This window comes from Trichechus manatus, unplaced genomic scaffold (genome assembly GCF_000243295.1).
Source record: "Trichechus manatus latirostris isolate Lorelei unplaced genomic scaffold, TriManLat1.0 scaffold00009, whole genome shotgun sequence".
Taxonomy (NCBI): domain Eukaryota; kingdom Metazoa; phylum Chordata; class Mammalia; order Sirenia; family Trichechidae; genus Trichechus; species Trichechus manatus.
Genome location: NW_004443945.1, coordinates 21,303,185 through 21,329,382, shown reverse-complemented (window position 1 = coordinate 21,329,382; position 26,198 = coordinate 21,303,185). Strand labels below are relative to the sequence as shown.

The window sequence follows — 26,198 nt, the reverse complement described above, 5'->3', positions numbered from 1 at the left end:
TAACAGCACAATTGGAAGAGCATAGTCAATGTCACTGAACTGTGCATGTGTGTCTTTGGCTATGTGTATTTTCACCAAAAAAAAAAAAGGTTGAGAAGTTAGAGGGTTAATATATTGTGGGGTTGTTAACCAATGTCATAAAACAACATGTGTACTACTGTTTCATGAGAAACTATTTGTTCCGTAAGCCTTCACCCAAATTACAATAAAGTATTAAAAAATAAAAAAAAGAAGATGGAAGGAATACACAGAGTCACTGTACCAAAAAGAATTGGTCGGCCTTTGTCATTTCAGGAGGTACCATATGATCAAGAACTGATGAGACTGAAGAAAGAAGTCCAAGCTGCAATGAAGGTACTGGTGAAAAACAAGGCTCCAGGAATTGATGCAATCGCAATAGAGATGTTTCAACAAACGAAGCAATACTGGAAGTGCCCTCTCATCTATGCCAAGAAATTTGGAGACAGCTTTCTGGCCAGCTGACTGGAAGAGATCCATATTTTTGCCCATTTCGAAAAAAGGTGATCCAATGGAATGTGGAAATTATAGAACAATATCAGTAATATCACACGCAAGTTAAGCTTTGCTGAAGATCATTCAAAAGCGGTTACAGCAGTACATCGACAGGGAACTGCCAGAAATTCAAGCTGGATTCAGAAGAGGACATGGAATGAGGGATATCATTGCTGATGTCAGATAGATCATGGCTGAAAGCAGAGAATACCAGAAAGATGTTATCTTATGTTTTATTGACTATGCAAAAGCTTTCAACTCTGTGGATCATAACAAATTATGGATAACATTAGGAAAGACGGGGGATCCCACAACCCTTAACTGGGTTCATAAAGAATCTGTCCGTAGACGAAGAGGCAGTTGTTCGAACAGAACGAGATACTGCATGGTTTAAAACCAGGTGTGTGCGTCAGGGTTGTATCCTTTCACTATACTTCTTCAGCCTTTATGCTGAGCAAATGATCTGAGAAGCTGGACTATATGAAGAAGACAGCAGCATTAGGATTGGAGAAAGATTCATTAACAACCTGCGATATGCAGATGACACAACCTTGCTTGCTGAAAGTGAAGAGGTCTTGAAGCACGTACTGATAAACATCAGAGACTACAGCCTTCAGTTTGGATTACACCTTAATATGAAGAAAACAAAAATCCTCACAACTGGGCCAATAGGCAACGTCATGATAAAGGGAGAGAATACTGAAACTGTCAAAGATTTCATTTTACCTGGATGCATAACCAACGCCCATGGAAGCAGCAGTCGAGAAATCAAAAGACGCATTACGTTAGGAAAATTTGCTGCAAAAGACTTCCTAAAACGGTTAAAAAGCAAAGATATCACTTTGAGGACTAAGGTGTGCCTGACCCAGGCCATTGTATTTTCAATTGCCTCATATGCATGTGAAACCTGGACAATGAATAAGGAAGACTGAAGAAGAATTGATGCCTTTGACTCACGGTGTTGGTGAAGAATATTGAGTATACCACTGACTACCAGAAGAATGAACAAATGTGCCTTGGAAGAACTACAGCCAGAATGCTTCTTAGAAGCAAGGATGGCAAGACTTCATCTTACATACTTGGACATGTTATCAGGAGTGTCTTAGTCATCTAGTGCTGCTATAACAAATACCACAAGTGGATGGCTTTAACAAAGAGAAGTTTATTCTCTCACAGTCCAGTAGGCTACAAGTCCAAGTTCAGGGCATCAGCTCCAGGAGAAGGTTTTCTCTCTGTTGGCTTTGGAGGAAGGTCCTCGTAATGCATCAGTCTTCCCTTGGTCTGGGAACATCTCTGCGCAGGAACCTCAGGTCCAGAGGACGCGCTCTGCTCCCAGCACTACTTTCTTGGTGATGTGAAGTTCCCGTGTGTCTCTGCTCACTTCTGTCTTTTATATCTCAAAAGAGATTAGCTTAAGACACTATCTAATCTTGTAGACCTCATCAGTATAAGGTAAAAACTTTTGGTAAAAATAACTTGGAAACTTCAATTTAATACGGCACCTAACAACAACAACATCATTGAAAACATCACATGGGTTTATTTGTTGTGAATTCATCTTATTACATCATAGTGATAGAGTTTACAACACATAGGGAAATCACATCAGATTACAAAATGGTATACAACCATACAATACTGGGAGTCATGACCCAGCCAAGTGGACAGATATTTTTGGGGGACACAATTCAATTTATGACAACGAGAAACCAGTGCCTGGAGAAGGACGTCATGCTTGGTAAAGTTGAGGGTCGGTGAAAAAGAGGAAGGCCCTTTATGAGATGGATTGACACAGTGGCTGCAACAACGAGCTGTGATATAGCAAGCGTGAGGATGGCGCAGGACTTGGCAATGTTTTGTTCTATTGTAGATATGGTTGCTATGAGTTGGAACCAACTCGACAGCAGCTAGCAACAACAACAACAAGCATCTGGAAAATAACAAGAAAAATTTGACTGTACAGGGTGATGTTTCTCTTTTAGTATGAAAATTGTAATAGTTTTCTTTTTCTTGAGACAGTAAATACATTGCCCTGAGTTTATGCTGCACTTTTCTTCAAACAGCGTTTTACAGGTTTCCTGTGTTCTGCTACTGACGTGGGGCTTGGTATTCAGACCTTTGTGTTTGGGTGGGAAGAGAGTGAGCACAGTACAGGTCAGCGACCCTACAGCAGGTCTGTCTGGGTTAGTTTTCCCCTTAACATGTAGGCCTTGAAATCTGCAGGCTTGGTGGACTCCAGAGCTCCCTTCGTCTCCTCATAAAGATGTGTTTACCTTTTGGTTATGAGGGCACTCCCAATGTCCTTTAGAGTCTGAGGCATTTTGCAACTGTAAAGGATTATCTAAATTATCAAAATAAACCCATGTGATGTTTTTAATGATGTTGTTGTTGTTAGGTGCTGTATTAAATTGAAGTTTCTGAATTATTTTTACCAAAAGAAAAAATTACATTCACATTAAAATCAACTAAGTCAATACTGCCCCCCTACCTTACCCATCATATGCAAATGAAGATCACTGAAGGTCAAGTGTCAATACAGGGGATTTTTAAAGATACTTTTGCTGTATTTCAACTGTCAAGGTAACCTGTTGGCTTCTGTTCTCAAGTCCTCACACAGGCATTCAGGAATACCAGGATGGCGTGCCCAAGATCCCAACGGCCTGCATTACAGTGGAAGATGCAGAAATGATGTCAGGAATGGCTTCTCATGGAGCCAGAATTGTCATTCAGCTGAAGATGGGGGCAAAGAGCTACCCAGATGCTGATTCCTTCAACACGGTGGCAGAGATCATTGGGAGCAAGTACCCAGAGCAGGTGGGTGAAGGGGACGGTGGGTTGTCTGGGAAGAGGCTGTTCTGGTCAAGTTTCAAGTTTACAGAGCAAGTTTGCGAAAGAGTGAACATGAGCCTGCAGAGCGGGTCCTCATAGATTCATTACAGGCAGAAGCTTGACAGATAATTTTTCCCATCGAAACTTTTACTAAATTGACTTGAGAAGGGCAGGACTAATTGAAGGGCGGAATAGGATCTATTGTGTGGAAATCCAACCTCTGAATAGTTGAAAGCTGTATTCGTATATCTACACTGTGCTTATTCCATGTGGAACAGCTTCGCATTTGAGATAATACTAGTAGCTAATAGTTGTTGTGCTTATTGTGTAAATTATCGCATTTAATCCTCACAGCTCAGTGAAGTAGGATTGATCATCCTCAATTTGTAGATGAGGAAATTAACTGAGAGGGATAATTTCTTGCACAAAGCCCACACAGCTAGTAAGTGGCTGAGAAAAGAGATTTGAACTTAGGACTTTGTGATTATTAAACCAAGCTTTAAACCACAATTTATGTGCAGTTTCCAGAGAACTAACTTTTTTTCTTGCTTAGCCAAGCTTGAAAATTAGATAGACCTAGAGGTAGATGTAAACTCTGTGCTTTGCTAGTTTAATGTTAAGCAACTTGGGCAATTAATTACACTCTGAGTCTTAGTGACCATCTCTGCAAAGAGAAGGATAATTATATGTAACTAATAGAATTATTGCACGTCCAATGGTCTAGTACAGTGTTTGGCACATCACAGACACTACTGAGTGTAAATTTACTTCATCTGACATCAAGCGTGCAGGAAACACACCTCTTATATAAAGTTTCTGTACAAGTCTCTTTTATTAGTAGTTTTGAAATTCTGAAAATAGAACTTAAAAGTAATATTATTTAGAACTTGTATTTTGTTTGAGAATATCAGTGGGACTAAGAAAAAAGTAAATAGCAATGGACTTTCTCTCTCCAAAACAAAACCTCCTGTATATATCTTGAATCAGGACCTCTTCTAGACTTGAGGGCTGTGCTGCCATAAACATTCTTTTAAGTTCAGGAGCCTTTTCTCCCTGGCATACATCAACCCTGCGGTTGTGGCCACAGGAAATGGAAAAGCAAGATCTCAGTAGGACCACAGGCCATTAGATAGCTGTGAGTTGAGATCCACTCCACAGCACACAAAACAACACGGATATACCACAATTTGTTTATCCACTCAGCAGATGATAGACATTTGAGTGGTTTCCAGTTTTTGACTATTAACAAATAACGCTTCTGTGAACATTTTTGCACAAGTCTTTCTGTGGACATATGTTTTTGTTCCTCATGGTAAATACCTAGATGTGGAATTGCTGGGGCAGCTTGAATTTTAAGCACCCTGGTCTCTGTCAAGATGTTTGGCTGTCTGTATTCTGTAGGGGTGGCACCTTGTCCCTATGGATAGATGAATAATTCCAGAGAGGTCTCAGGACCCAGGATTAAATCTTTCACTTCTAGCATAGACTTGTATAGTGCTCCAAGAGTTGGTCATAAATACCCTACTACCAAGATGTACGAGCCCTGGTGGCACAGTGGTTAAGAGCTACAGCTGTTAACCAAAAAAGAAAAAAAGATCGGCAGTTTGAATCCACCAGCCTCTACTTGGAAACTCTATGTGGCAGTTCTACTCTGTCCTATAAGGTTGCTATGAGTTGAAATCAACAGCAATTTTTTTTTTTTTTGGTACCAAAATGTGAAAGTTAGAAGATTAACAAAAGTCACACAAAGAAGTCACAACATAACTTCTACAGAAGGAATATCAATGAGTGCAGCAAAATAAAATTCATGTAGCTGGGTCTTTAGGGAGAATCTGCCTTATAATTGGCCTAGAAGCACAGGGCATGCCCAGACTGTGAAGCGAAGCAGCCAACATGTAGTCTCCTTCCGGGTGTTAAGTTAGTTGTGAACTTGAGGTAGTGCAGTCCATCCTGTTCCTGATAAATGCTACCTCTCCCATGAAGCCTCTTCTGGTAACCCTTCCCTCATCCAAACCCACAGCACTTTGTGCCATTGTTAGGGTGTTATCTCCTACCAGAGCTTGCAAGTGCCCTGAGAGCAGGCACTCTGTTTCTGTTATTTCTCTGTTGGTTGGTTTATATGTTTTCCCTCGTGCCTATCCCAGGACTTTGCATGCAATAGCTACTTAATAGGTATCTTGTTTTCAGTAAAATGAAGAGAGATAATAAAGGATTAGATTAAACAAACAAACAAAAAACAAACCAAACCTATTGCCATCGGGAGTCCTGGTGGTACAGTTGTTAAGAGCTTGGCTGCTAACCAAAAGGTCGGCTGTTTGAATCCACCAGCTACTCTTGGAAACCCTATGGGACAGTTAGTTCTACTCTGTCCTGTAGGGTTGCTATGAGTCAGAATTGACTTGACGACAGCGGGTTTGGTTTTTTGTTTTATTGCCATCAAGTTGATTCCGACTCATAGTCGACCCTGTAGGACAGAGTAGAACAGCCCCATGGGCTTTCCAAGGAGTGGCTGGTAGATTCGAGCTGCTGATCTTGTGGTCAGGAGCAAATCTATTAACCACTGCACCACCAGGGCTAGTTGAGGAATTTTCTTATTTTGATCCTCCTTAAACCCAGCATTTTTTCTGCTAATTTAGAATATTGATTGTCTATTGGCATATTGGATATCTTCCCTGAATGCAGCTGAATTTCAAAATGTCCAGACTGAATACATCAATTCCTTTCTATATGATCTTCACCTTCGTTTGTCTCTGTTAAGTGAACCATATCCAGCTATCAGCACAGTTGGAAAACTTCAAGTTTATCTTTCATTTCCCCTCTTTATTACTGTCCTATAGCTAGGCAGCATGTCCTGTTCAGTCTGCCTTTAGCATACCTTTTAAAAATCTACCCACCTTGCCTTTCCTGCTGTTGCTGCCCAGATACAGGCCCTTGCTATTTCCCTCCTGATTTTTATTTTCCTTCTGGTCTCTCTCCTACTTCTGATTTTTGTAATGCAGCTGAAAGTTATCCTTTAAAATACTGATCTTGACATGGTGTTCTTCTGCTTTCAGGCTGCCCTCCCCCATGCCCTATAAGATAAAGGTTATGATAAAGATAAATGCTGGGGTGAGTGATCAGAGGTTAGCAGAACACAGGAAAAGAGACAGAGAAGGAGGACAGTTTGGGAGGCTTGGATGGCAGGCAGTTATAGTTCAGAGGAAACTGTATGGTGTTGTTCATAAATGAAGAGGAAGTGGAAATGAGGAAAGGGGGAAAGGAAATGTATATGGAGATTCGATGCCAACTGAGAACTGTTCTTTTGTAGGCCAGTGTTGGGGTTCGGTTCTCCTAAACTCTGGCAAACTTTTCCTAAAGTCATTCAACTTTATTATTATTTATCAGTAGTGCTAACAGTGACATAAATTTGGTTTCAATGGTTTAGATTGACTTCTTTATCTCTGACACATCCTTCGTAACTTGTTCCATTAAAGATTAGTGCTACAAATAAGGTTGAACAAATTAGTTGCAATAGAAATTATTTCTAAAAAAGAAGGGAGTATGTTGAAATTGCCATTATTCTGTCTGTAGGTTGGATATGCTGGGGAGACATGAAGGTAGGCAGAGAGGAGGAAGGTGGGCTAACACTCAGGCTGTGGCTAATAGACAGTCTTTACCAATAATAGTCGGCACAATTGCTTACTATCTCATTATGGAAGCTGCTACAGCAACTTGATAAAAGCAAAGAAGTTAGCAAGTAAAGCATCCTTCTATTTTGGCCCAGGAACTCTAGATCAAGATGTGGTGACTTTCAGCTCTCTAAAAGTGTACATGTGATTGATGCAGCATTAATACATCTCAAAATCCCATTTCATAGAAAATTTGGTAAAGGACATAGGTGATGGTTGCACAACATGATAAAATGTAATTGCTCTCACTGAATTGTATACGTGAAAAATGTTTAATTGGCAAATGTGGTGCTACCTATATCTTTACAATAATAATAAAACAAAAACAAAACCCAATTTCATCATCTAGTCATAAGACTGGGCCAAATTAACAACAAACATTAAAAAAAAATGCCAATACACAAATACTTTATTGAGTTTCAAAATATGTGAAAATGGCAGAGAGGGTAACACAAACAAATCACCAAACCCATTGCTGTCGAGTAGATTCCAATTCATGGCTACCCCGTGTGTTACAGAGTAGAACTACTCCATAGGGTTTTCTTGGCTATAATCTTTACAGAAGCAGATCACCTGGTCTTTTCTTTCACGGAGCTGCTGAGTGGGTTCAAACCACCAACCTTTAGGTTAACAGTCAGTTGCTAACTGCTTATGCCACTCAGGCTCTATATTGTAGACATAAATCCTACCTTCTCCCTAAATAACCCACGGTGTCATGTTTTGGCTCCTTCACGCCAAGACTCCTCCCTCCACTGTGACCACATCAGAAACCGTGCTTCTCCCTGATTTGAGCATATTGTGTAGAATTCGGCAGACCTTGAACACATCAGGGAAGTGTATGTCATTGGGGAAAAAGCAGAACTTGGGAAGCTCTGACATTAGGCTGTAGTCCTTTCTCTCAGACAGCTTTATCCCTGGGAAACCAAGTTATATATGAGGCGCATCCATTGTTGAGAATGAGTCTGAGAGAGTGAGAACGAGAGCTCTTTGACTTCCGAGTAGATACCCCCTGGCACTAAGATAGGAATGTTATTTCTAGTTCATTAAGAAGCTAATTTGTATTTTAAAATTCGTAGGAGACTTGTTGCTAGCCATGAATAGCTTTTTTTATTAATTCAGTAGAGGTTATCCTAATACTTAACATACTCATAGACAGAGATACCCAAAATAAAAACCAAACTCATTGCTGTGGAGTTGATTCCGACTCATAGTGACCCTGTAGGACAGAGTATAACTGCCCCATAGGGTTTCCAAGGCTGTAAATCTTTACTGAAGCAGACTGCCACATTTTGTCCCAAGGAGCAGCTAGTGGGATTGAACCACTGCTTAACCACTGCACCACCAGGGCTCCTTAGAGATAGAGAGGTAAGAATTTTAGAGATGAAATACCAACTGTAAGGATGATGCAGGACCGGGCAGTGTTTCATTCTGTTGTACCTAGTGTCGTTATGAGTTGGAACCAACTAGACAGCACCTCACAACAACAACAAACCAATCCCCTGGCTCTCATATGAGGAAACTGAATGCAGGGGTGACTTATCCAAGGGAACACAGCAAATACTTGACAGGAACACATCTGGGACATTACTCCAGATTTCCTAACTCTCATTTCTTTTTACCCAAAAGAGATTCCATTATGTCTGGGCACACGTTAGCTGAATAGTACCTAAATCTGAGTGATACAGGTTGATTCCAATGCAGGATACAAGTAATGCCATCCATACCAAGTCACTGCATAGGAGACATTGTGTCTTTATATCATGCTTTTTCTTCTGAGATCTCTTTCCTAGGCACAAACAGCTTTCATATATACTATCCCTTGTTGTCTCAGAGTTTCCCCAGAGCATTCACAAGGGGGTATTACCTGGGAGACCAACCTGTGCTTGATCTTGTTCTTCTCATCCTCCTTCCATCAAGTCTTTCTTGGTCTCATTCCTTTTTAGCTCCTGGTCACTTTGGAAGAGGATCTCAGGAATATATCACTTGTGGTGTTAATAACTCATTATGATGCCCTGTTGACTTGTTCCCCTGTCCCCTGTTTATACCCCCTTACCCCATCATAAGGTAATCAGATGTTTCTCTTTTAGCAGAGAACCACAGACACAGCCAAAATAGATCTAGTACCAATCACATCATTTACAAAGAAAAACAAAACAAAACAACAACAACAAAAAAAAAACAAAACCAAAAAAACTTCTAATTTTGAGATAATTTTAGGCTCTCAAGAAGTTGCAAAGAACTGGACTAAACCAAAGCTAGGAATTTTTCTGAATACAACCGAACACTTTGAGGGACAGAGTAGCAGGGGCAGGGGTCTGGGGACCATGCTTTCAGGGGACATCTAGGTCAATTGGCATAACAAAGTTTATTAAGAAAATGTTCTGCATCCTACTTTGGTGAGTGGCGTCTGGGGTCTTAAAATCTAGTGAGCGGCCATCTAAGATGCATCAATTGGTCCTAACCCACCTGGAGTAAAGGAGCATGAAGAACACCAAAGACACAAGGAAAGTATTAGCCCAAGAGACAGAAAGGGCCACATATACTAGAGACTGCATCAGCCTGAGACCAGAAGAACTAAATGGTGCCCAGTTACCACCAATGACCACCCTGACAAGGAATACAACAGAGAGTCCCTGGCAGAACAGTAGAAAAGTGGTGTGCAGAACTGAAATTCTAGTAAAAAGACCAGACTTAATGGTCTGACTGAGACTGGAGGAACTCCAGAAAGCATGGCCCCCGGACTGTCAACCCAGAACTAAAACCATTCCCGAGGCCAACACTTCAGACAAAGATTAGACTGGACTATGGACATAAGATGATACTCATGAAGAACGTGCTTCTTAACTCAAGTAGATACATGAGACTAAATGGGCAGCTCCTGTCTGGAGGTGAGATGAGAACGCAGAGAGGGTAAGGAGCTGATTGAATGGCCACGGGAAATCTGGGGTGGAAAAGGTGTGTGCTGTCACGGTACAGGGAGAGCAATTAGGGGCACATAACGATGTATGTATAAATTTTTGTATGAGAGACTGACTTGAATTGTAAACTTTCACTTAAAGTACAATTAAAAAAATAACAATAACAAACCTAAAAAAAAAAAAAGAAGTTGCAAAGATAGTCAAGAGAGTTGGGTGTACCCTTCACCCAGCTTCACCCTATAATAACATCTTACATAACCATAGTACATTAACCCAATAGGAAACTAGTGGGGAGATACTGACAGAGAGAGCGCTGCTTTATGGGTACATCCCCATTATGTAGTCAGGGCTGATGGGCATCTATGACAAGAGGAGACAAGCCAGAGTGGAAAGCAAGAATGGCCTCGTGGGCATCCTCTGTGTAGTGCCTAGTGCAGGGCAGACGCTGCCTGGATGTTAGCCCAAGTAGTCCTTTCCTATGCTTAGTTTATGGTGCTTCCATGGTTTTACACATTGAAAAACAAGCCAAAACAGAGAGAGGGTTGTGCTCAAATTGACCTGACCAGAAGCAAATTGACCTTAAACTAGGGATTTATTGCACATGTGGGAGAGACTCTCTCACTGATTGTAAATTCTCTAATGTCAACTCTGGGGGCTGATTTCATTTCTTTTGATCACCAGTGATTTCCTAGGCCTTATTATGAAGTTTCATTTAGTAAATGCAGTATTTAAAAAAATGTTAATGTATTCAAGAATTCTTCTGAGGGGATTGTGTGGGAAAGTGTTTTGATTGTTTTTTTTTTGGTTAATAATGCACAAACCCATTTTGATAAAGCCTTGATGAGGGGAATTGCTTTTTTGTACATACCCTTTTCCTAACGCAGTTATTTTCATGGATTCAAAGGGCAACTTGAGTTGCGTATACCAGTATCATTTCAAATATAATGTAGCACTACATAGGCAATTGGGGCACATAGAAATGAAAACCATAGTTGTTACATTGATTGGGAAAGGACAATTTACTTTTTCTTTTCCTTCCTGTGGAGCAGGGTTTCTTAACATCAGCACTATTGACAGTTTGGGCCAAATAATTTTTTGTTGTGGGGGCTGTCCTCTGCATTGTAGGATGCCTAATAGCATCCCTGGCTTCTACCTACTAGGTGCCAGTAGCGTCCCCTCCCCTAGTCAAGACCATCAACATTGTCACCAGTCATTGCCAAATCTCCCCTGGGGTGCAAAAATCACCCCAGGTTGAGAACTACTAGTGTGGAGTCATGGAAAGCGGACTGGGTGGTGTCATGAGGCCTTGGTTCTGGCTTTGTTTGTGCCACAAATATGCTGAGGGACTTTGGGTCAATTAATATTTCATCTGTAGAATGAGGGACTTTGGAAAAGCTATAGGTAATTTTCAGCCTAAAATTCCATTATTTTAAAAATACTTGGAGATGAAATTTATCATCAGATTGGTGGTATACCCTCTGTACTGTTAGATGGTAACAAGTCATAGTGGGAGCCCTTTATAAAGTTAGTGTTGGAGCAGAGCATTATTTCATAGGGGAGGGCTGTTGGTAGATGTTTAAAAAAAATTCTATGTTCAAATACAGTTAGGAACTCATCTATTCAAAAAGTTAAAGAAGTTCCTTTTTTGTGGCACTTCTAAAGCCTTTAATATGCTCCTGTGAACTGGGAATCTTTATGAGGGACTTTGTAGTACTCTCCAGATTTTTGGTTGTGGAACACATTTTTCATAGAGTATCTTAACATGAAACACATTTTGAGAAACAGTAGGATAGAGGCGTAAGATCCATTGAGTAGGTTATGTTTTAGGTTTTTTTAAATCATTTTTTCCCAACTATTTGTTAATTAATTCAGCACACATTTATTGAGTATCTGGTATGTGCCGGGCACTAGGGTTATAGCAATAGCATTGGGTGAGTGGGCAGTATAGCAGGTTGGTTAGAAACACAGACTGTAGGATTCAAATCCTGTCTCTTACATTTTGTCCGTAGGGTATTTTACCTCTCTGAGCCTCACTATATATTAGCTTTCCATGCAGAGTGGAGAAATAGAAGAGTTCATTAGAAGGGATAGACCACAGAAGGCCTAGCATGCCATGTGAAGGACTGGGGCTTTGCCTTTTAGACTGCAGGAGAAACTGAAGGACTGTAAATAGTAGATTTGCATTTTATATCACTTTATACTATATATGGAGCCCTGATGGCACAGTGGTTAAGAGCTCAGCTGCTAACCAAAAGGTCAACAGTTCAAATTCACCAGCTGCTCCTTGGAAACTCTATGGGGCAGTTTTACTGTGTCCTACAGGGTTACTATAAGTCAGAATTAACTCAACGGCAACAGGTTTGGTTTTTTTTTTTTTTTTTTTTTTTTTAATTATATATGGAGCCCTTGTGGCACAGTGATTAAGAGCTCAGCTGCTAACCAAAAGGTCAGCAGTTCTAATCCACCAGTCGCACTTTGCAAACCCTGTGGGGCAGTTCTACTCTGTCCTATAGGGTTGCTATGAGTCAGAATTGACTCGGTGATACTAGGTTTGGTTTGAGTATACTATATATGGTCCCTGGGTAGGGCAAACAGTTTGCACTTGACTACTGAACTAAAGATTGGTGGTTTGAACCCACCCAGTGGTGCTATGGAAGGAATGCCTGGTGATCTGCTTCTGTAAAGATTACAGCCAAGAAAACCCTATGAAACAGTTCTACTCTGTAACATATAGGGCTACCTTGAGTCAGAATTGACTCAGCGGCAACTGGTTTAGTTACTGGATACTGTGATGATTAAAGTTGTGTGTCAACTTGGATGGGCCATGATTCTCAGTGGTTTGGCAGTTATGATGTGGTTTGGCAGTTATGTAATGATGTAATCCCCTCCATGATGAGATCTGCTATGAGTAGCCAATCAGTTGAAAGGGAGTTTCCTTGGGGGTGTGGCCTGCATCCCATATATATGGACTTTCTGGCAAAGCTCTCTGGATTTTGATCTGCTCTGGATCGTGCATTTGGCTCGTCATCATCTGACCTCCAGTTCTTGGGACTTGAGCCAGCAGTCTGCCTACTTACCTGCCAATCTTGGGTTCATCAGCCTCTGCAGCCCATGAATCAGCAGCCCGCTGTCCGACCTGCTGATCTTGAGTTTCGTCAGCCCTTGCAGCTGCATGAGTCAGGAGAAGCCTCCAGCCTGACGCCTGACCCACAAACTTGGGATTTTCCAGCCTCTACAACTGTGTGAGCCATTTCCTTGATGTAAATCTCTCTCTTTCTCTCTCTCTCTATGTGTATAAATATACGCTTCACTGGTTTTGCTTCTCTAGAGAACCCAGCCTAAGACAGATACTATATATATTCGAGGAGACAGATTTTGACAGGAGATAATGAAGACTTGACTGAGGCAGTTGAGGACCTGGTGGCACAGTAGTTAAGAGTTCGGCTGCTAACCAAAATGTTGGCAGTTTGAATCCACCACCTACTCCTTGAAGACCCTATGGGGCAGTTCTACTCTGTCCTGTAGGGTTGCTATGAGTCACGACTACGAGTCAGAATTGATGGAATTTCAATGGCAATGAGGCAGTTGAAATAGTGGAAAAGAGGGGAAGGAATCAGGAAATTTTATGAAATAAAATTGGCAGGAGTCGTTAGACATTAGGTATAGGGGAGAAAAAGAGGGAAAAGAGCAATTTGGATGCAGAGGAGAATTCATTCATTCTGCAGTTCCTGCTATATGCTAGGTGAATCAAATTGCCCTCACAGCACATAGGGTAGAGTGGTAGAGATCAGCAATTAAACAAGGAACAGTAATAGAAGGTGGTAAGTGCCATAATATGGCAGCTACGTGATACAGTGGGGGGCTCGTCTCAGGGTCATCCATCCTGGTCAAGGGGGCCAAGGAAATCTTTCTGTAGAGATTCAACTTATTCCTACAGCATGAATAGGAGTTAACCATGCTCAGGGTTAAAGGGATGGGGTTAGGGAGGAGAATATTCTAAGGAGAGGGAGTAGTATATATGAAAACCCAAAGAGTAGTGTTACTCTTTTTTTTTTTTTTTAAGGAATGGGATGTGACTTCCCATAATTTCCAAATCCATTTGATTATGAACTCTCTTTTCATAGAGTTATGCTGTAAAATAACCTAAAGAAAAGGCATGGCCTATTTCATGTATATATGTTTTTACAAATAACTTATTAAAACACTCTGCAGTCCCTTTGGAAACTGCATTAAAGTTGATGCTGTCAAGACCCTTATTGGAGAAATAAACAAAACCTGATTGAGCTGGTGGACAAACTCATTCCATACATAATTGAATAGTTAGAGGCTGCTGAGCAAATGCAGCTTTGACTTTCATCTGCGTATGTAGTCTGACGATTTGTAAAACCTTCTTAATGGGTACAGCAAGTAATTCTGCCTGGGTGGGAGCCTTTTTACTAACTTAAGCAGCTGTTTAAACTTTCATAAGCAAAGTAATTATTAAATCTTTCATGAACATATTCATTGGAACATTTGTTCACATCTTAACCTTGAGTTGGAAGGTTTTTAGGAGTACAGTTAAGAGTTTTAAGCTGGCAAATTTAATTTTTTTCTTTTTCTTATTATAAACTTTTTATGGCTTAGAACCAGCCAACCTAAATCATAGAAGGAAAAATACATGTGTGGCAAGCATGAGGCATTTCGTTGTTTATTTTTCAAATTTCTAAAATGTGCTCATAGCTGTGCATGCCTCTGGGCTCGTAAATACAGCAAATGGAAACAGCTCAAGCTAGACAGGCTGTTTTAGATAGATAGCCACCCAGGTAGGCAAGGCAAACCTTGGAGATTACTCTTTCCTGGACTCAATAAATCATCTTAGTGAGTCACAGTGAGGCTTGTGATCGTTCATAAGTTTGATCACCTTGCCTTTATTAATGATGGATCCCTTTAATAAAAATCATAATCATAAGATGAATAATAATATATATTTATGGAGTACTTACTGTGTGACAGGCAGGATTCTAGTACTTCTAATGCATGATCTCCTTTAGTCTTCACTATGATCTTGTCAAATAAGCAATGCACTTAATTCCATGTTAGACCATTTGCAGTAGAGTTGATGCCAACTCATGGCGACCCCATGTGTGTCAGAGTAGAATTGTGATCCATAGGACTTTCTATGGCTGATTTTTTGAAAGCAGATCACCAGGCCTTTCTTCTGAGATGCCTCTGGGTGTACTTCAACCTCCAAAGTTTTGGTTAGCAGCATTAGCCATTTGCACCACCCAGGGACATCCCCATGTTACAGATGAAGAAACCAAGACTTAGATTAAAATTTCCCAAAGCTTCTGAGTTGCGGAGCTGGGATTTAAACTAAAGTTGGTCCTTTCCCAGACCTTTACCCTTAACAATTCATTATCCTATACTTCCAGTCCCTTTCTATTCTGTATTGTGAAATGTAACTACATAAAGAGTTTCCTCTGTTTTACCCTAAATGAAACAGAACAAAAAACCCAGGACCACTGTCAGCATCATAATCAACAACAACAAATGCTTGCTGAACACCTATTATGTGCAGGACTCTGTGTTACAAACTTGGGAATATTCTGAGGCAGAGAGAAGGGAAGATAAAGGGACTCTTGCTTTGTAGGTATAAGTAAAGTATGCAGTAAATTCTGGAACTCAGACTGAACTAGCGCTAACGCAGGGCTTGGACTACCACATCCTGGCTGGCTCAGCCCTAATGTATGTGTGTAGGACTTTACAGTTTGCCTTGTACTTCCTATATAATCCCACTTAATCCACACAACAGGCCTTATTATTGATTCCCCCTTTAAAGATGTGGAAGTTGAGATTCATAGTGGTTAAATAATTTGATTAAATTCAGATACACAGCTGATAAGTGGGAGATAAGATTCAAAGTTTGATTCCCCTATAACTTGGTATGGTCACAGGTAGAGCCCTGCAGTTTTATATAGCATAAAATAAGGGCTTTAAGCATGTCCCAAAACACAACCTAAAAAATGAAAGCATTTAAATAAATAATTGCAATTTAGTGCAAGAAGAACAATTTTGATGGTTTTAAAATATGTGCATAGGTTCTTTGATCTTCTTTTAAGAGATGGAGCTTGATTCCATTTTCCTAAGTGTGGGTTGTACTTAATGACCATCTGAGTGAACAGAATGTGTTAGAAGTGATGGGGTATGACATGTATGATGATGATATAAAAAGCAATGTGGCTTCCTTTGCTCTTTCTCTTGGATCACTCACTCTGGTGGAAGCCAGCTGCCATGTTGTGAGGACACTCAAGCAGCCCTATGGAGAGGTCTGCAACACGAGGAACCAAGTTGTTCAGCTAACAACTGGCACAAATTAGCCAGGCATGTGAGTAAACCACCCTTCAAGTGGATCCAACAGCTCCAATCAAGTCTTCCTATTGTTGTTAGTTACTGTTGGTTGCTGTCAAGTTGATTGTGACTCATGGCAACCCCATGTATGCAGAGAACTGCACCTCATAGCGTTTTCAAGATTGTGACCTTTCGGAAGCAGATAGGCCTGTTTTCTGAGGAGCCTCTGGGTGGGTTCGAACCGCCAACCTTTGGGCTAGTAGCCAAGCGCTTAATTGTTTGCACCACTTAGGGACACCCTGGCCAATATCTTGACTGCAACCTTATAAGAGACCTGGAGCAGAACCAACCAGCTAAGCCACTCCCAAATTCTTGGCCCACAAAAACTGTGTGAGGTAATAAATATTTATTGTTTTAAGCCACTAAGTTTTTTTAAAAATAATATTTTATTGTGTTTTAGGTAAAAGTTTACACAGCAAATTAGGTTCCCATTTAAAAATTTTTATACATATTGTTTTGTGACATTGGTTACAATTTTCACATTGTGTCAGCATTCTCATTATTTCCATTCTATTTGTTCTGTTTCCATTGATCTAGCTTCCCTTCCCCTCCTATTCTTCTCATCTTTGCTTTTGGGTAAATGTTGACTGTTCGGCCTCATCTAGTTGATTGTTTAAGAAAGCACATTACTCACAGGTGATATTGTTTATTTTATACGCCAATCTACTATTTGGCTGAAAGGTGACTGTTATGGATTGAATTGTGTCCCCCCAAAATGTGTGTCAGCTTGGCTAGGCCATGACTCCCAGTACTGTGTGATTGTCCACTATTTTGATCTGATGTGATTTTCCTATGTGTTGTAGATCCTACCTCTATGATGTTAATGAGGTGGGATTAGTGGCAATTATGTTAATGAGGCAGGACTCAGTCTACAAGATTAGGTTGTGTTTTGAGTTAATCTCTTTTGAGATACAAAAGAAAGTAGAGAGCAGAGAGACAGCGGGACCTCATACCATCAAGAAACATGAACCAGGAGAATAGTGTGTCCTTTGGACCTGGGATCTCTGCACTGAGAAGCTCCTTGACCGGGGAAGATTGATCACAAGGACCTCCTGCCAGAGCCAACAAAAGAGAGAAAGACTTCCTCTGGAGCTGGCACCCTGAATTCAGACTTCTAGTCTCCTAAACTGTGAGAGAATAAATTTCTCTTTGCTAAAGACATCCACTTGTGGTATTTCTGTTATAGCAGTACTAGATAACTAAGACAGTAACCTCCAGAAATAGCTTCAGTTCCAAGTTCAAAGGGTGTCTTAGAGCTTAGTCTCAGGGGTTCCTCTAGTTTCTCTTAGTCCAGTAGGTCTGGCCTATTTTAGGAATTTGAGTTTTGTTCTACATTTTTATCCCATTCTGTCCAGGATCTTCTATTATGTCCCTGGTCAGAAAGGTTGGTAGTAGTAGCTGGGCACCATCTACTTCTTCTGGGCTCAGGTTAGAAGAGGCCATGGTTTGTGTGGGGTATTACGCCTGTGGACTACTTTCTTCTTTGAGTCTTTGGTTTTCTTCTTTCTCGTTCACTTCATACAAGACCAATAGTTGTATCTTAAATGGTTGCTCGCAAACTTTTAAGATCCCAGACACTGCTCACCAAACTAGGATGCAGAACATTTATCTTTATGAACTATGTTATGCCAGTTGACTAAGATGTCTCCCGAGACTAAGGTCCTGAGCCTTTTAACCAAGTAAACCAATTCTGTGAGTTGTGTGAATATGTCTAGGATGCCTTTGTAACTGTACCCCCTGTGTGCTTTGTTGTATATGTAGATATATATGCAGCACACACAAACGTGTATATGCCTACAGATACGCCTATACATGCATGTGCATTTACGTGCATATGCCTTCCTATACACAAATATACATAAAATTGTTGTTTTAACTATTTTAAGTGTGCAATTCAGTGACATTAATTACATTCACACTATATTATATCTTAATGTAATAACTGATGTTCCTAAGAGTAACTTTGAGTCTTCAATAAGTTTCATCTTTCAAGAAGATAGGGAAGCAATTAAAACATTGTAATATTTACTTCAAAAATTGTACTGTGTAAATCTTTAGTTAAAGAAAAGTCTAGGCTATCTGGAATAGCTACCTCCTTGAATTGTTATTTCACCAAATTGTCTGGATCCATGTTTTGAAAACTTTTAGCTTAAATGTAGGGCTAAGGAGTAGCTAATAAAGAACACCTGGATTTTCCTCAGGCTTTTGCTCCACCAGTTCTGTGACAACAATCAGGTAGAAGTTAACGTTTTATCACCAGTTACGTGTTTTGCTTGGCATCTTGCTAACCAACAGATTTTTTTAAAAAGAAACTTGCCCACATTGTCTTGTTGTTCTATGCTGTACCTCATTCATTGATTCACTATTTATTGAGTGCCACCCGTGTGTTACCCATTGTGATAGGCCCATAAACCAGACCTTTATATTCATATTGCAAACATCTCTTTGCATCCTAGTTTCAGCTCTTCTGTTTTCTATAGTTAGTAGGCATTCCTGGTAGAAAGATTATGTTTGTTGTTTAAACTGGGTTTTTAAGAAAATACCTGCTCATTTGAAAGTATAGAGAAAAGAATAATTTTTACTTGGAAACACATTAACTCAAAGACTATTGCTATTAACATTTTGCTGCATTTCCTTCACTATTTCCTCTTATGTGAATATTTGTATACAGTTATATTTTATAGATACTGTCAAATCCTATTTTTGTTTAATATTAGGCAAAATGTTCCCTTAAAATACAATCTTTAAGTTATTCTGACAAATGAGTATTTTGTAATTAACCTATTGTTCAATGTTTTAGTTGTACATGAATCTTTCAGTAAAAATGATGTCACATCTAAATAAATTTATAGCTAGGATATTTTGAAGTTGTCTTTTAGACCATTTATGCATTGCGATAATGGTGTAATTTTAAGTAATAATCAATGAGAAGCTTAGGAAGAGGTTGACATGGTTTCTCTCCCTGCTTAAAGAACTACCTTTGGAAAGTTCTAAGATGACCAGGTGGCCATGTGCTGAATGTGCCATCATCGTCATGCTGTTAGTTAAATGAAGCATGAATGACTGGACAAAGAACATTGTTATTCTGTGCACTTTTTTGACTATTAATTTAAGGTTAAGCTAACTTAATTTAATGTCGTGAATATTTAGCAGCAATTATGGGCAGTTAATGCATGCTCTTCCTTAGTCATGCCTCATCTCTTTGCCAAATTACAATATTTCATTGCAAATTTATTCAGACCAGATTTTTAAGTAGCACTTTCTTCTCTTTTTCTCTCAGTGTTTATATCAGAAGGCTTTTGAGTTTATACTATAAACCAGCATATGTGTATTTTCATAATAAGCATCTAAGAAGTGGGTATGAATACAAAGGCATAAGAATCAATTTGAATCAGTTTGCTAGACCCAGTCTTGGCTTCATCCTCCAGAGGATATTGTGTGGGTGGTAGAGCTGCCATCTTACCATCTCTGTTCCAGTATTTCCCCTCTCCATCTGTCTTGCATACCACCACCCAACTAATATTCCTTCAATATGCCTCTATATAGATGTATGCCTGTCAGTCCAGTATTTTAAAAAGTCAAGGGCTCTCCACTCCTGTAAGATAATAGCCCAAATTCCTTAAATCTGGCATTGAAAGCCTTGTATCCACAAGATATTATACTAGTCATACTTTTTCCCACAAGCGACCTGTGATCCGGGATCCCCAGATGACTCTCTGTTCCATGTGTTTGGTGTCACGTCTCCATCTTTGTGTCTTCCCCATACCAATATGCTATCGAAATCTTGCCTACTCTGTTCATTTATTCATTCTTTGATTGAATGATTCAGTGACATTCATTTGTTGTTGTTAGTAGCCATTTAGTCAGTTCCAACTCATGATAACCACATGTGTGCAGAGTAGAACTGCTGCACAGAGTTTTCAAGGCGGTGACCTTTTGGAAGCACCTGTCTTCCAAGGCACCTTTGGGAGAATTTGAACCACCAACCTTTTGGCTAGTAGTCAAGTGCTTAATGTTCATACCACCCAGGGACTGCTGACATTCATTTATTTAATAAATATTTACTGAACACCATTGAATATGAGATACTGTTGAAGGGTTGGCTCAAATGGCACCTCCCTCAAGAAGCCTTTCCTAACCACCTCAGCTAGACGCAGTGTCTCCCTCTTCAGAATAGGTCTTTTTTATACTTTTCTTTTGTCACAGGTCACGTACTTCATTGCTATGTATAAAATAGATGCTCAAGAATACTTTTCAAAATAAGGAAGAAATGAATGAATGGATAGATGGATGAACTAATGAATAAAAGAACAGTTGTGCCTTTTCTTCTTCGTTAATGGGAGAAGTTAATGATCAAAATAAAATGGTTTAACTGGAATAGAAACTTAAGACTGTTATGGGTTTTCAAGTCTATAAAATACCCTCAGTTATGGTTTCCATATTAGATCATCCCAATGGAGAAGGATATGGAATCCCTACCTTCTGATTCCCAGATCAATGCTTTTTTTCCACTATGCTTTTACATTGTATCCTACCTAGAAATTGAAGTCAAAGGCAGTCTTGCACTTTTTCATTGGTTTTCATTATAAGGCATAGTGATTTAAGGACATAAATGAATAGGGAGATGGTACTTTCAGAATGCCAGTAGCTCATTTTAACATCCAAAAGGACAAATATATGAACCTGAGTTCAGCATAGCAGATGAAATAATTTTGAAAAGCCATTTATTTTTTAGTAATAAGTAAGAGTTAGGGACTTTCATTAGTTCCTAATAGAAGTGAGGCACCAAAACAATAATAACAACCATTGGTTCTGCTTTTGAGCACTTGCCACGTGTCAGGGTCTTTATTGTCCAATTTCTCACTTAATCCCCATCAACCCAATGAATCAAGTACTTTGATTGTACTCATTTTACAGATGGGGAACTGGAAGTTTAAAGAGATTAGGCAACTTGTCTATGCCCATAGGGCTAGTATGTATACATACAGGCAGGATGGAAACTTTGTCATTTAGTCTCTAAAGCCCATGAGCTTCACCCCTGTGCTCTTCTTTATTCATGAGGTTAAAAAATGTGTGAGCTTGGACAGTGATGCTGTAAATTACAGATCCTCTCTGTTACTGCAAGTGATTTTTATTTACATAGTTGTTTCTGTGCTAGCTCTATGAAAGGTAAGTTAGACTCTGTGGTTGAATTTTGTTTTGTTTTTTGCTTAAAGTGTTGAAGCCACAAAAGAAGAGGCATCTCAAAAAATTGTGCTGTTTTGAATGGTTAGAGGGTCTTGTTTTTATCAGTCAGGGTTCTATCAGGAAAACGAAACTAGTAAATGTGTATGTATGTATGAGTCATGCAGATGGTTAACATGCTTGGCTGCTAACTGAAAGGTTGGGGATTTGAGTCCACCAGAGGCACCTTGAAAGAAAAGCCAGGCAAAAGGCCTAGCAATCTACTTACGGAAAAATCAGCCATTGAAAACCCTATGGAGTACAGTTCTACTCTGACACACATGAGGTCACCATGAATCGGAATTAACTCAATGGCAACTAGTTAGTCTATAAAGGAGCCAGCCATCCAGTGGCCAGTTCCCTCTTTTAATGAACACATGGTGGTGAGAACTACAAAAGTGAGATAGTGTATACTGGATTTGGTAATAAGAATATAGAGAATTATAAATGAGATGTCCAGGAGGCATCAGTGTTAAGGAAGTCTAGGACAAAGACTTTGTATACTCTAACTGATGAAAGGTTGTAGGTAAAATTAAACGGCTTTGGCAGGAAAAGAAAAGATCCCTCTGGCTGGAGGAACACTGATATGAACTGGAGGAGTTTTGATCATGCATCTTTCTTTGATGTTTAATATAGGAACCTACAGAGAGTATTAGAAGCCATAGGTGCAGCTACATACCTACTTAAAATATAACTTCTTGTTATATTACTTGAAGTTTGAACAAATGGCCATTCACTAGCAGTGGTACAAAAAGTAGGTTGTTTGAAATTTGGAATGCATTTCCACATAGAAATAAAGCTGCAAATGACTGTTTAATTCATATTCTCCCACTAAGTGTGCCAGAAAAAGGTATGATGTTGTCTTAACTCCCTAGCACTGCTGTAACAAAATACCACTAGTGGGAGGCTTTGATGAACAGAAATTTATTTTCTCATAGTTTGGGAGATTAGAATTTTGAATTTAGCATACATACTAGCTGGAAGATAAGCCCCCCCCCCCAAGTGTGAAGGCACTTGTTATGGATTGAATTGTGTCCCCCCAAAATATCTGTCAACTTGGCTGGGTCATGATTCCCAGTATTTATGATTGTGTAAGTAATCTGATGTGGTTTCCTTATGTGTTGTAAACTCTATCACTATGATGTAATAAGATAGATTAGCAGCAGTTATACTGATGAGGTATACAAGATTGGACAGTGTCTTAAGCAAATCTCTTTTGAGATATAAAAGAGAGAAGTGAGCAGAGACACATGGGAACCTCATACCACCAAGAAAGCAGTGACGGGAGCAGAGTGCATCTTTTAGACCTGAGGTTCCTGCACAGAGAAGCTCCCAGACCAAGGGAAGATTGATGGCGTGGACCCACCTTCAGAGCTGACAGAGAAAGCCTTCCCCTGGAGCTGATGCCCTGAATTTGGACTTGTAGCCTACTAGACTGTGTGAGAAACTTCTCTTTGTTAAGGCCATCCACTTGTGGTATTTCTGTTATAGCAGCACTAGATCACTAAGACAGCACTCAAAATACGACTGGGGAAGAGCTACCTCCTCAAAGTAGAGTTGACCTTCATAACGTGGATGGAGTCAAGCTTTCAGGACCTTCATTTGCTGATGTGGCACAACTTAAATAAGAAACAGCTGCAAACATCCATTAATAATTAGAACATGGAATGTACGAAGTATGTATCTTAGTCAACTAGTGCGGCTATAACAGAAATACCACAAGTGGATGGCTTTAACAAAGAGAAATTTATTCTCTCACGGTCTAGTAGGCTACAAGTCCAAATTCAGGGCATCAGCTCCAGGAGAAGGCTTTCTCTGTGTCGGCTCTGGAGGCAGGTAGTTGTGATGCATCAATCTTCCCTTAGTCTGGGAGCAGTTCAGTGCAGGAACATTAGGTCCAAAGGATGCACTCTGCTGCCAGCACTGCTTTCTTGGTGGTATGAGGTTCCCATTTCTCTCTGCTTGCTTCTCTCTTTTATATCTCAAAAGCGATTGGCTTAAGACACTACCTAATCTTGTAGACCTCGTCAATATAACTGCCACTATTCCATCTTATTACATCATAGTGACAGAGTTTGCAACACATAGGGAAATCACATCAGATGATAAAACGATAGACAATCATACAATACTGAGAATCATGACCTAGACAAGTTGACAGATATTTTGGGGGACACAATTCAATCCATGACAGTATGAATCTCGGAAAATTGGAAGTCATCAAAAATGAAATGGAAGGCATAAAGATCAATATCCTAGGCATTAGTGAGCTGAAATGGACTGATATTGGCCATTTTGAATCAGACAATCATATGGTCTAGTATGCCAGGAATGACAAATTGAAGAGGAATGGTGTCACATTCGTCAACACAAGAACATTTCAAGATCTATCCGGAAGTACAGTGCTGGCAGTGATGGGATAATATCCATACACCTACAAGGAAGACTAGTTAACACTATTATTATTCAAATTCATGCACCAAACACTAATGGCTAAGATGAAGAAATTAAAGATTTTTACCAACTTCTGCGGTCTGAAATTGATCAAACATACAATTAAGAAGCATTGATAACTACTGGTAATGGGAATGCAAAAGTTGGAAAAGAAGAAGGATCGGTAGCTGGAAAATATGGACTTGGTGACAGAAATGACACAAAAAATCACATGATAGGATTTTGCAAGACCAGTGACTTATTCATTGACATGCCTTTTTTTAACAACATAAACAACGACTATTCACATGGACCTCTCTGGATGGAATACACAGATGTAGGAATCAAATCAACTATATCTGTGGACAGAGATGATAGAAAAGCTCAAAATCATGGGTCAAAACATGGCCAGGGGCTGACTGCAGAACAGACCATCAATTGCTCATATTCAAGTACAAGTTGAGCTGAAGAAAATTAGAGCAAGTCTACTAGAGCCAAAGTATGCCCTTGAGTATATCCTACCTGAATTTAGAGATCATCTCAAGAATAGATTTGACTCCTTCAACGATAATGACTGAAGACCAGACAAGTAGTGAGACAACATCAAGGACATCATACATGAAGAAAGCAAAAGGTCATTAAAAAGATAGGAAAGAAAGAAAGAAAATACCAAAATGGATGTCAGAAGAGACTCTGAAACTTGCTCTTGAATGTAGAGTAGCTGAAGCAAATAGAAAAAATCATGAAGTAAAAGAGCTGAACAGAAGAATTCAAAGGGTGACTCGAGAAGACAAAATAAAATATTAAAATGAAATGTGCAGAGACTTGGAGTTAGAAAACTAAAAGGGAAGAACAAGCTCAGCATTTCTCAAGCTGAAACAACTGAAGAAAAAATTCAAGCCTTAATTTTTAATATTGAAGGATTCTATGGGTAAAATATTGAAGGCCTCAGGAAGCATCAAAAGAAGATGGAATGAATACACAGAGTCACTCTTCCAAAAAGAACTGGTCAACATTAAAACATTTCAGGAGGTAGCATATGATCAAGAACTGATGGTATTGAAGGAAGAAATCCAAGCTGCACTGAAGGCATTGGTGAAAAACAAGACTTCAGGATTTGATGGAATACCAGTTAAGATGTTTCAACAAATGGACGCAAAGCTGGAAGTGCTCACTCATCTAGGCCAAGGAACTTGGAAGAGAACTACCTGGCCAACAGACTGGAAAAGATCCATATTTGCGCCCATTCCAAAGAAAAGTGATCCAAAAAAATGTAGAAATTATCAACCAATATCATTAATATCACACCCAAGTTAAGTTTTGATGAAGATAATTCAAAAAGGTTGCAGCAGTACATCGACAGGGAACTGCCAGAAATTCCAGCTGGATTCAGAAGAGGACATGGAATGAGGGATATCATTGCTGATGTTAGATAGATCATGGCTGAAAGCAGAGAATACCAGAAAGATGTTTACCTGTGTTTCATTGACTATACAAAGGCATTTGACTGTCTGGATCATAACAAATTATGGATAACATTGTCAAGAATGGGAATTTCAGAACACTTAATTGTGTTGATGAGGAGCCTGTACATAGACCAAGAGGCAGTAGTTCAAATAGAACAAGGGGATACTCCATGATTTAAAATGAGGAAAGTTGTGCGTCAGGTTTGTATACTTTCCCCCTACTTATTAGATCTATATGCTGAGCAAATAATCTGAGAAACTGGTCTCTATGAAGAAAGACGTGGTATCAGAATTGAAGAAAGATTCATTAACAACTTGTGATGTGCAGATGACACAACCTTGCTTTCTGAACGCAGAGAGGACTTGAAGCACTTACTGATGAAGATCAAAGACTTTAGTGTAGTGCTAGCTTCAGAAGCACATATACTAAAATTGGAACGATGTAGAGAAGTTTAGCATGGCCGCTGCACAAGGATGACACACAAATTCGTGAAGCATTCCATATTTTTTAGTAGTAGGAGACTTCAACACAGCACTTTTGGTGAAGGACAGAACATCCAGAAAGAAGCTCAGCAAAGACACGGAAGGGCTAAGTGCTACAATCAAGCAACTTGATCTCATAGACATATACCGAACACTCCACCGAACAGCATCCAAGTATACTTTCTTTTCCAACGCACATGGAACATTCTCCAGAATAGACCACATATTAGGCCATAAAGCAAGCCTTAACAAAATCCAAAGCATCGAAATATTACAAA

General features: G+C 39.6%; 1 protein-coding gene and 1 non-coding gene across 3 annotated transcripts in view; both read left to right on the top strand.

The window, feature by feature from the left end:
* CPQ (carboxypeptidase Q) overlaps nt 1-26,198 on the top strand; it is a 537,063-nt gene that overhangs the window by 223,727 nt on the left and 287,138 nt on the right. For both annotated transcript variants that reach the window (XM_023726056.1, XM_004370753.2), the window contains one exon: nt 3,120-3,327. In XM_023726056.1, coding sequence (XP_023581824.1) covers nt 3,120-3,327 — 208 coding nt within the window. The remainder of the gene's footprint in view (nt 1-3,119; nt 3,328-26,198) is intronic.
* LOC111819492 (U6 spliceosomal RNA) lies at nt 25,840-25,946 on the top strand. The gene has a single exon (XR_002823100.1). It is a non-coding gene; the product is annotated as a U6 spliceosomal RNA (small nuclear RNA).